At 38.9% G+C, this 12,292-nt stretch overlaps 1 protein-coding gene across 16 annotated transcripts in view; it reads left to right on the top strand.

Moving 5' to 3' along the window:
• Positions 1–12,292, top strand: part of DMD (dystrophin) — a 2,265,680-nt gene that overhangs the window by 2,194,855 nt on the left and 58,533 nt on the right. For 15 of the 16 annotated variants that reach the window (XM_070503127.1, XM_070503121.1, XM_070503124.1 and 12 more), the window contains 4 exons: positions 5,679–5,845; positions 8,093–8,204; positions 9,606–9,742; positions 10,425–10,463. In XM_070503127.1, the coding sequence (XP_070359228.1) occupies positions 5,679–5,845; positions 8,093–8,204; positions 9,606–9,742; positions 10,425–10,463 (455 nt within the window). The remainder of the gene's footprint in view (positions 1–5,678; positions 5,846–8,092; positions 8,205–9,605; positions 9,743–10,424; positions 10,464–12,292) is intronic. The other variant, XM_070503123.1, reaches the window with a different exon arrangement.

The following is a 12,292-nucleotide window of genomic DNA, read 5'->3' as shown; positions in this document are numbered from 1 at the left end:
AAGAGAAGATACTGGAGGCCTATATGAATGTCTGCAGATAATGGCACCTACAAGGATGGTCTCAATCCAATGCCATCGTACCTGTCATTTGATCTCAACAACTTCCTACCCTTCCAGTCTATCCCTATTTATTGTTTCTAGGATGATCAAAATGTAATTTTAGCTGCATTTTCATTCTACTTCTGTTAGATCTTTATAGAAGCTTGCCTGGTTTTAATTCTTTCCTCCTTTACTGCAAGACAAAAGGAGAGGGATTTACCACTAGGATTCAGAACGGTTTGCAGTAAAAATGAAACATAGAAACAGAATGAGAATGTGAATCCCCATGTCTTGTCTTCAGTGCCGTCAGTTGGCCTAGGTGAGCAGTTTTAAAAGAGCCAAAATGATGGATCTTGCATCTTAGGAGCTAGAAAGAACCTTGAGAGAATTTCCAACCTTTAAGCACAGGAGAAAGTCTGTAGTATTTTGAAAGAGGAGAACATTCAATCGCTTCCCTTGGTAATTCACACTAATGCTGTAACAACTTTCAGCGTCAGGAAATTCTTCCGTATGAGTTACAGCCGGAATTCTTCATGCTGCTTAAGCCTGTTTCTTCTTGTTCTGCCCTCACTGAAGGGATCGAACAGCTGGTCACAGGCCCCTATGCAAGAGCCATTCACATAATTGAAAACTGTTATTAAATCGTCCCTTCAGCCACTCTTTCTTGTTCATTCCCTTTTTTTTCTTCATGGCTAAATAATCTCAATTCCCTTAAGCTGTTCTCATAGGTCTTTCAAACCCTTTAATTATCGTTGTGCCTTTCTGCCAAGCCTTCGCTAAGTTCTGGGTCGGCTGTAGCACCAGAACTAGACACCATTTTCTAAGAAGGGTTTGCACAGTACTGAGTAATGAGCTCATTTCCTTACACTGTACTTGCTATATGCCTTTAGTTATACATCACAGACGTGGTGGGGTTTTTTTTTCTTTTATTTTTTACCCCTAACGTTTGTTGCTGACTCATGGTCAGATTTTTTTTCTGTTTTCCGGAAGGAACAGAAGCTCTGTGTTATTGTTACACTTTCTGTATTAAGCCTCAATTCTTTCCTCTGCATCACGTCTTTGAATCCATCCTTAAACAAACTATCATTTAAACGTAAGTCAGGAAAAAACATAGAGGTTCAGATTAAGGAACAATAAACTCATGTTTTAAATAGGAATAAATTAGTAATGCTTCTCAATTTGCTGTCTTTCTGTAATGGTTTGTCTCCTAGCTAGAAAGGGTTATTTTGATAAAGTTAGTTTCTAGACCAGTGGAGCAAGAGATTGTTATAGGACATATTGTAGCTGAAACTTCCAGTTCTATTGACCAAGTCTCTCATTGTGTCTTTGTGTACAAGATGGGAAAACGTAGGTAGTGGACACTAGACGGTAAGATAACTGGGAAGAATCAGAGTTGAGCAACCAGAGACGGCTGAATCCTGGATTTGTCTTGACCTGAGGTGCAGGCTGTAGTGGTGTGGCTCATGTTTGACCTTGGCCTCTGATATTTTCACCCGTGACTTTTTGATGAAGACAGAACACATGTCTTAAAATGTAAAAATTACACAAAGGTGGGAAGAATGGCTAATTCCTTAAGAGTCAGGATTCTTAGAGATATTGATGAGATTGTACAATGGGCTCAAAGTAACAGGAAAGTCCTTGAGAGAAGTGAAAGGAAACAAAGCCCGAATGAACAAGTACAGAATGGAGGCATCACTGGAAGCAGCCGAGAACAGCATTTCCCATCATGCCCAACAGAGCATTAGTGCCTTGTGTTCACAAGCCTTATGAGTTGAAAAAAAAGAAGATAAAGGTCTTAGGATCACTGAATCATTAGTTTGGGAAATTCTGAGGTCGAACAAAGTTTAACGTGTTTCTTCACTGACGACATTCTCAGCTTTCAATACGTTAACGTGCATTTTAAGAATTTTAAGAGGTGGATATAATGTGCGATGTTTCCTTAATTAATTTGACCTTCTTTTCATGAAGCATTTTACCGGATGATTGATCTGCTGGGTGCGCTGGGAAACACTGGCCCAGAGATTTTAGTTGAGTGGAAACCCTATGTGAGCCTATAGTACAGAACAAAAGAAAGTAGTCAATTATATTGTTCAGAGAAATGGAGGTACCATGCCCAGCAGATCACATTTGGAGAATAGTTTTCTAAAGGACAGTGGCAACCCAAGCCATGTCAGATGAGGAAGAAATCAAAGGAGTAGAGATGAAGAGGCATGGCCAGACAAGACAGCTCTGGTAACATATTTAAAGGGCTGTGTGGCAGCTGAAAACTGCTGGGTTTCTGGTCGGATGGATAATAATAATGCTGATAACAGGAGCAAACCCTGACATGGCTCTTGCTGTGTGCCAGACACTGTTCTAAGTGCCTTTTGTTAACTCATTTAATTCTGAAAACAACCCAATGAGGTAGGTGCTATTAATAGTTCTAGTTCATGGCGGAGGAAAATTAAGACACAGAAAGACCAAGTTATTTTCCCAAGGTCATACAACCAGTGAGTGGCAAAGCTGGGGTTTGAACTCTTGCGATTGGACTCTGGAGCCTCTGTTCCTATTTGCTTTGCTGGTGGATTTCAGCTCAATGTGATGAAGCACTTTTGACAGGGGTACCTGTACCAGATGCTCAAGATCATCCATTAAGGATGTTTACTCCCTCTCACAGTGGTGTTTATACTGTGGCTGTAAGAACACACTGGCATTGAATAGGAGTCTGGACCTGATGATTGCAGAGGGCCTTACAGCTTTGTGGTGCCATTCCAAAAGGAAGAATTCACTTGCGTGGTCTCTTTCATCTTTATGTTCTATAATTCTTTTTTTTTCTTAATTTTCCACAAAGTACCTCTGTGATGCCACTCTACACAGCGAAAAGTGTTCCACAGAAGCTTTTGATCAGTCACTTGAATTGATACCGTTTTGCAGCTGGGAAATTCAAGGTTAAACAGCTCATTATAATGTTGTTAAATTTATAATCAGAGGTAACAACTGGAGTACTGGTCCAGTGGTGAGTGTTGCAAGCCCAAGGACCTATCGGTCCAAACCCCTCCTGCCTTTCCGTCTGAAATGTGAATCAGTTCTTTATTAGCAAACCCCAGTCCAAGAGAAGCAACATGGGTTTGCGGTTCCAATGCTCATTACTTGTATGATACTAAATATCCCGTCATTAATTCAGCTTAAATTGGTCTCAGAATAGGTAGTGCCCTTTGGTTCTTGGCAAAAGCAAATGACAATCATTTCTAGAGAAGGCACTTTTATTCTAGGGCACAAAGTATCTCCAGAAAATATTTTTAAGGTCAGTGTAGTCTGTAGTTAAAAAAAAAAAAAAAAAGCACACAAGAAACCAAGGAAAGGGAGAAGCAACAGAAATAGCAGACCCACAGGAATTTCATATCTTGGAATCATTAGAGATGATTTTTTGAAAACTATGTTTACTCTGTTAAAAAAAATAATAATGGGCCGGCCTTGTTGCCAGGTGGTTAAGTTCGCATGCTCCGCTTCAGCGGCCTGAGGTTCACAGGTTCAGATCCTGGGCACAGATGCACCACTCATCAGGCTACGCTGTGGGGGTGTCCCACATGGAAGAACTGGAGGGACTTGCAACTGGGATATACAACTACGTACTGGGGCTTTGGGAAGAAAAAAAAACCAGGAAGATTGGCAACAGATGGTAGCTCAGGGCCAATCCTCCTCACCAAAAAAAAAGAAAGAAAAAAATAACAGATGACTTTGAAAAATATCTGCAGGGAACCACAGACTTTACAAGTGACTTTTAAAATGACCAAATAGAACTTCTAGATATTAGAAAGTACAAGAACCAAAATTTAAAACTTACTGTATTGGCTTACAGCAGACTGGGTGCTGCTAGAGAAAGAAATACATACCCAGGCAGTAGGGCAGAAGAGATTATTAGGAGTGAAGCACAAAAGATAAAAAAAGGGAAAACCAGGGAAGGCCTATTGAAGAAATGCAGGCTAGGTTGAGAAAGTCTAACATTTATCTAAGAAATTTCTGTAAGTGGAGCGGAGAGAGAATAGAGAAGAGGCACTGTTTGTTGAGATTATGACTGAGGAGATTCCAGAGCTGACTAAAGACTCTAACCGAGATTCAGAAAGCCCAGTGAATCATAAAAATGTATTAATAAAACCCTAGGAACACAATACAAGAAAGGAAAAGGACAGATTGTTTTCAAAGGAGCAATAGTCAGTTTTACTGTTGACTCCTCAACAATAGTGACGGAGAATGAGATAGAAGTAGCATAGTATTTCATTGTGCTAAAACAAACAAAAGCAAAAGAAAAACTTTCAATCTAAAAAATCTATATTCAGTGAAGATAGTTATCAAGAATCGAGATTAAAGAGCCAGCCCTGATGGCCTAGCAGTGAAAGTATGGAGCACTCCACTTTGGCAGCCCAGGTTCTGTTCCCGGGTGTGGAACCACACCACTTGTCTGTCAGTAGCCATGCTGTGGTGGCAGCTCACATAGAAGAACCAGAAGAACTTATAACTACACACAACTATGGACTGCAGCTTTGCAGGGTGGTGTGAGGTAGGAGAAGAAAAAAGGAGAAAGCTTGGCAACAGATGTTAGTTAGCTTAGGGTGAATCTTCCCCTGCAAAAGGAAAAAAGAAAGAATATAGATTAAAAAAAGACTTTTCGGACACACAAAACCTGAGAAATTCACCACCAACAGACACCTACTAAAGGAATTTCTAAAGGATGTACTTAGGCAGAATTGATCCCAGATGGAAGATTTGAGATAAAGGGAGCAATGAAAAACAAAAACGTGATCAATATATGGGTCAATCTAACAATATAAAAAATTAAAACACTATCTTGTAGGGTTAAAAAAAAGCAAGATATAATTAAAATGCATGGCTATAGTAATATACAAATCAACTGATGGGTGAAATGTATTTCAAGTTTTCTAAAATCATTGTACTGTTTGGGAGGAATGGTGTTTATTGAATTTAGACTTTGAAGGAGAGGGAGAAGGGAAACGAGAAACAGAGACAGACAGAGAAGCAACAGGCCACCAGGAAAACAGCACTAGACCAGGAGGTTTGGATTCCAGTGTCAGCTCTGCCATCAGTTAGTTGTATGACCTTGAAAAGCGACTTCTCTCATCTACGTCTCCCTTTTCTTGTCTGTAAAATGGATCTCTGGGACCAGATGCATTTTAAAGCCTCTTCATTATGATTCAATGAAATATCAAGAAATAGATTCTCTAGAAAAAAAGCGATCAATGGTTTCCGAGTTGTTTTTCTGACCTCCCTTGAAATTTTATCAAGAAGCTGTTGCATTTTACTTCTGGCTCACTCTTACACATCTGTTCAAAAACTGGAGCTAAATAGAGTCTCGCTCAGGTGTGAAATTTGCTCTACTTTTTCCATTTGTTTGTTTTGCTTTGCTTTCTTGTCATCTAGTAGCCAAACAGAGTAATGGCAGTTCACCAAAGCCTTAGGGGTAGGTGGCTCGTGTGTATTTTAGGCGGCCATGTGCAGAAAAAGGCTGTGAAAAGTAGGCCTCACTGTGCAACTATTGTTCTTTCTTTTTAACTTATTACCTGGACCGCCACATGCCTCCTCTCCTTTCTCACCTTCTCTTCTTGCATTCTTCGCCCCCTTCGCTCTCCTTCCTGTCTTTGCAGGCCAATAATAAACCCGAGATTGAAGCGGCCCTCTTCCTAGACTGGATGAGACTGGAACCGCAGTCCATGGTCTGGCTGCCTGTCCTGCACCGAGTGGCTGCTGCGGAAACTGCCAAGCATCAGGCCAAGTGTAACATCTGCAAGGAGTGTCCGATCATCGGATTCAGGTATGAGGAACTAAGAAGACGTCATTTTTGTCTTAGCGTTTCTTACCGTTTTCTGACTTGATCTTTTGTCCCCTGTGCCGGTTGATGTTAGTTTGTTCCTCTCCAAAGTGGGAGAGCAGGTGATTGGGCTGGAACACCGATCACTGGGTTCTTTTGGTGGCTCTGACTCGTTAGGCCGGTATCCCTTTCCACCTTCGCTCTTCAGAGCCACATTCTTGGTTGAACAAGACTCACCGCCTGTCTCCACAGAGATATTTGTCTGACACGTGTCTGCAGATTACTGTGCCTTCTTCTTCCTGGAACCAAAACACTTTGACCATCTTTCTTTTTTCATGGTCTTTTCTGTTTATAGAAACTCTCCAAGAATCAGCTATAAAACTAAGAGACGATTCCATCTGGGGAGACCCATCATAGCAGCTCAGTCTTTTATTTACTTTGCGCCACTTTTCTTCCCCTAAAGTAACAAGGATTGTTTCAAGCCCCCTAGAACTTACTTTTTTATCTGTGAATCTGATTACACTCTCTGCAGAGTATCCTAATGAACTTCTAAGGGAATATAAAGTATGCAAATAAATGAAAGATTCACAAAGTGGCTAAAAAAGAAAACGTTCCTTATAAATTTAAAAATGAAACAGGAAACATAACAGGTTATTATTCTGATATTCTTAAAATGTCATGGAAAACAATTGGCTCTTAAATCTGCAGCCTTGTTGACCTGTTTGGGAGGGAGCATATTTTTAAATGAATTAATCTTATTGAACAATAATCCCAAATCCAAATTCTGAAACGATAATGTATTTAAACATCTGGATCAACATCGGGGTTTCCATAGTGATGAATAAGCCAGAAAGTTGTAAACTAGCTGGATTGTCTAAGCCTGTTCAGAACCCACTTAGCAGCTAAGTAAATACTCTTTTTCTGGTTATGCTTAGACTTGTTTTATTACTTTGTTTCCTAATAACTACTTTGTACCATTTGTGTGCTTTTTATTCACTGTGTTCCTTTACCTATTGGTGTTTGTCCTTCCATACTTCATGCTGTTTACAAAGAGGTTTTACAAAAATCTTTAGAGGTTTCTAGAGCCTAGATAGACAACATTGAGCAGGCAGTGCTTGCAAAGGACACCTCCTTTCCTTCCTGGTTTTTGGCAGGTAAGAACGATGCCATGGGGGGCGGGGAGGGGAAGCCACAGAGGACTGCATTACATTTCTTCCCTTTCTTTTCTCAGCTTCCCTGGCTAGTGAGATTTATATACAAGGGGAAGTTTTATAAAATAGAAAAGGAGAATGTTTTGGGGGCTCTAAGAGCGTTTTCACATTCAATTCTTTTGCCCTTATCAAATTAGATTATTTTAGGAATCAACACTTCTCTTTCCTCCTTCTCCCCCTCTCAAAAGATGGTTGGGAACTAAAAAAGGTAGCTTTTTCCCCCACATTCCCATATGTGACATAAGGAATATGTTTATTTGAATTGGCTGAAGTTCTTATCTGAGAAAGCAAAAGGCGGGGAGAATATGCAACAAAGAATACAGTATTCTGAGAATGGGGGGAAATATACCATCTAGTACTTAGAGATTAGAAATTCTTTCATCTTCTCCAAACTGTGTCTTTTCTTGGGGCTTCAGTTATCATTTGTGGGTAATGTGGTGAGGGACATCTGAAGAGAGACAGAGAAAAGAGATTATCTAAGTAACTATCTGAAGATGAATCATGTCAGCCAATCAGAAAATGTAATTGAAGCAAGACTTGCTTTAATTGAGAGTTCTTGTTTATTTTTCTTTTGTTTCAGGAAATTGCTTTATCTTTATAATTTTTTTTTTTAAATAATTGCTTCAGAATTTTTGTCCCTGTGATGGGGGCGGGGGGGTGCCCTGGCCTGCAATGCATCAATCTATTTCTCATAGAAGTTCTTTCAAATTCTTGAATTTGGTCTTCAAAAGGCTGGAACTTTGCCAGTATCTTCCTATTTAATCTGAAAGAGTTCCTAGTGGAGTTTAAAGAAGAGCTGAGTTTTTCTTCCCTCCTTCCATATGTTATAGAATAATCTTTCTGCCAAAATGTTTTGATACTGTAGGAGAAGCACCGGGGAAATCGGGAGGGAGGAAGCTCATCACTTACCTTGTGGGATTAATGAACATTGCATTCTGTTTCTAGAAGTAAGATGAGGTGGAAGAAGGTGTATTGAAGAGTGTTCTTTGGGAATTTGATTTGAAGAAATACATATGTGTTTGTTTTTGTTCTTCATCAGGTACAGGAGTCTAAAACACTTTAATTATGACATCTGCCAAAGTTGCTTTTTTTCTGGGCGAGTTGCAAAAGGCCACAAAATGCACTACCCCATGGTGGAATATTGCACTCCGGTAAGTTAGATGCCGCCCTGACATGAGTTCGTTCACCTGCGAGAATTGCCGTTTTGTACACTATTGCAGATCACGTGCAATGTTGTGATTTATAAGTTCCCCAGCTAACGTGGCTGCAAAGTCCAGGCTCCAGGATTTCCCTTATCCCTAGCGCGCAGGGCAATGCCTGGCACACATGGAACGTCGTAGACACTCAGCAGATATTGTTGAATGAATAAATTGGTTTTCCTTCTGTTTGCATGGTTGTAAGGAAGATGTTGTTTTCACATTTATTTTGCACAGCTCTGGCGGTTGTATGGAGAGGTTTTATGGCCATGGAGCATGTTGGGTGATGGGGGGGGTGTAATGTGGGTCTCCCCAAATTCATAATCCATCATTTTCAATCAATCTTGCTTATCTTTTATCTGTTTTATGTACTAACACCAACTAAATGCTAGGCGTTTACTTTTTAAACCACTCTGTGAAATAGGTGTTATTATCCCCTTTTTACACGTGAGGACTCTGAGGTCCTGAGGGTAAATAGTTTGCTCAAGTTTCTATAATTAAGAGGTGGAACCTTCTCCTAAAATGTTGTTCTGGGAAAATGTTCAGTGGCGAACTTTGAAAAATCACTGGTGAAATGGAAAGAGCATAGACTTGGTGGTCAGACAGACCTGGGTATAAATCTTATGTCTTTTAACACCAGCTGCTTGCTATTCCAAGTATGGTCTGTCTGTTGCCCAACAGCATTGGCATTACCTGGGAGCTTATTAGAAACGCAGAAACTCGGGCCCCACGCCTGACTTTCTAAATTAAAAGCTACATTTTAGCAAGATCTGCAGGTGGTTCCCATACATATCAGAGTTTGAGAAGCTCTGCTTTAGAGCATTTCTCTCTTCCATCATCAGAGGGATCCTCCCAGTTATGTCACTGTCTTTCTCACTTTGATTCCTTTTGCAAAGGCGTTCAGGGATGGAGAATGTACTACGCTGTGAATAGAATGATATTTAGTGGGTGAAACATGATATCAATGTGGACAGAATAGTTTTCACAATGCTGTTAAGCGTGGCAAAATTTAAGGTCACCTTTTCGACCTTAAGACTTCTATAAACTACCATTTACTGAATAGCTGAGGAGTCAGTATACTTCATTTATTCATCATAACTTGTTGAGGCATTTTTGCCCCCATTTTACAGATGATCCAAGCGTCAGATGGGTAAATAACTCAGCCAAGTTAATCTCACTAGTAAATGCCAGGCCTGGTTTCAAAGCCCTGTTTTTATCTGATTCTAAACCCTTTGCTGTCAACCCCCACTCTCTTCTAAATGACTAAACCAGTGTCCTGAGGCAGAACACTGGCCTGGTCCTTTATCTGGAGATCATACCCTCCTAATTCTGATCTCAGTGCGATTTCCCTTTCAGACTACTTCGGGAGAAGATGTTCGTGACTTTGCCAAGGTACTAAAAAACAAATTTCGCACCAAAAGGTATTTTGCGAAGCATCCCCGAATGGGCTACCTGCCCGTGCAGACTGTCTTAGAGGGGGACAACATGGAAACGTGAGTACTGGCAAAAGGAAACCGACTCTCATTTGACGTATATTTGAGCTCCTCTCAGCTGAATACCCTTCTTCACTCCCAAATGCAAACAGTCTCGCCTATTTCTTTCTTTAGATTTACTTGAGCTGAAAAGAGAAAAACAAGCTGATGTTCAATCGCCATTTTCTCACATCAATTGTCCTGTGACAATTACCTTTTCCAAAAATTAAACTTTATCTTACAGGGAAATAAAACCCCACATTACAGCTACTAATTACCTTACAAGCCTTTTAAGAAATATGGGACTGTTTACAAATGAGTGATTCCAATATTTCATTTTGATTTTCCTCCCTCACAAATTAGTGTGTCTTTTTGTATCTGATTATGGTCATACCTAGTCACTTTTTTTGGCTTCAAAGAAAATCTAGTCACAGGACATTTCTTCGCAGTAAGTAGTAATGATTCTCATGATCAAACTGATAACGTCTTCACCTCTTTTAAACCTCCTCTCCTTTTTTCCATAACTCTGATGGCAATCGCACAACTTGTGTTTCTCTTAATTCGCTTTCCACCTTGGTTTGGCCATTGCTTTCCATGGTTCATACTTAATTGGTTGAATTTGATTTATTTTATCCGTTCAGTAATTTTTTTGTGGCTGAGTTTGCCTGTGTCTCTCTTCACCACCTCATTTTTTGTTTTGCAGTCCTGTTACTCTGATCAACTTCTGGCCGGTAGATTCTGCGTGAGTACTTCTGCGCAAGGCGGCTGTTGTCACCAATACATTCGCTTGCTTGATTTGTACAATTTTTGTTCTGTTTGTTTTGTTTGCTTTTAAAGATATATTAATTTCCCTTCATTCATGTCAGTTTTTCTTCTTCCCTTGATAAGACTTTGAGAGTGCCATCTTCCGCAGATCAGGAGAATCAGAGTGAGGTTTCCAGGTCCCCACCAGGTCAAATTTTAACCAGCAGAAATCCTGGCCTTGAGCTTATATTAACATTCAAAGAAATTATTGGGTTGTTAGTTATATTCTGAGAGACGTGTTTATGCGTTCTCCAATTATACACAAGGAAGAGCCTTCTGATTACATAATAACATTCTTTAGCGATATTTCTTGAGATTCAATGCTTTAAGACCTTCAAAAGGATGATGGTTTATTCTTTAGGGCCTGTTAGAAGTGGACCATTAAATATCAGTGGAATTTGTTTTGTAATATGATGTTGAGTCTGGTTGAATAGTTTTGATGAGGTGTGTGGACTCTTTATCAGGTAATGCCATGCTAACTGATGAATCTTTATATATATGAGTTTCTCAGATTTGAACTAAGCTCACTTTACTCTTCTCTCCAAACTAAATATTTAGCTCGTAAACTGGTCTACATTTACACCGGGAGGAAAAGTGTACTGTAGTCTTTGTTATGACTATTGGTATATATTAATAATATTAGATACTAACAGATAATTGACTTATCTCAGAGTTTATAATCTTATTAGAAAACTCTTTTTGGAGTCTGTGATTTATATATTAGTAAACAAAGTGTGCATTGTTTTAAAGTTACATTGTGTGGAGTTTTTATAACCAATTTTTGGTACTTTGAAGTACACTTTATTAAAATATTTATTTAAAGTCAGACAGCTGTATTATATATGAGGGATGTGACCAGTTTGCAAGATGGGCTTATATAAGAATTCAACTTGTTTTTATTGGGTCTTTTTTATTGTACCACCATGTAATTTAATTTAAAGAAGATCCTTTTTTAAAAATCCTGTAGTGATCAATGCAAACCATTAACTGAAGTTTATTTTAAATCTTTATCGGCCTAAAGGAAGTGTAAGGCTTCCCTTTCTTTTTTACGGCTGCATTATCATGCCCCTTAATTTTGAGATATGATAGCTATACCTGATTTCTTTAATCATCACGCTTAAGCAACTTAGGGAACATTTAGATTCAGTTATATTTCTTGCTATTGGTCATTGTTTTCCCTGACCCAGGTAGTCTCTTTGTTAGAACCTTTCATAAATAAGAAACTTAAGAAAAATGAATTGATATACTGAAATTCTCAGCTTGATTGGATCCTGATAAGCGAATGGATTTACTCTGTGTTGAAATAAGTTCTCACTGAAAACTCCAAAAGGATGTGCTAAAGAATAACTTTTAAAAAGGCACAGATGGAGGTAGCACAGAATAATAAGCAAAGAATAACTAACAGTTCCTGGAAAGGAAAGAAAAAGAAAAGAAGTTTATTGTATACATAAGCTTGTGAGGAAAAATCATGACAATCAGTTTAATGTAACTTATTTTCAGGGTGTTTGTCTTTGTTAAACTGAGGAACTTTAAAATTAATGACAGCCTTTATTAAAATATCTTCTCTAACCACTGAAACATACCCACACTTTGCCATTTTATAAAGAGTTTTTAGATGACTCAGAAATAGTGGAAAGTTCTAATTTTGAAGAAGAAAACAAACCTAGCAGACGAAAGTCCCTGTTTTCTTTAATACCAGTAATTTTATTAACATCTTTACTCATAGGATTATAAATAATTGATAAAATATATTGTAAAGCTATCCTG

This window comes from Equus asinus, chromosome X (assembly GCF_041296235.1).
Source record: "Equus asinus isolate D_3611 breed Donkey chromosome X, EquAss-T2T_v2, whole genome shotgun sequence".
In the NCBI taxonomy this organism is placed as follows: Eukaryota; Metazoa; Chordata; class Mammalia; order Perissodactyla; family Equidae; genus Equus; species Equus asinus.
Note: the sequence above shows the minus strand (reverse complement) of the source record. Positions and strands in the feature narration are given on the sequence as shown.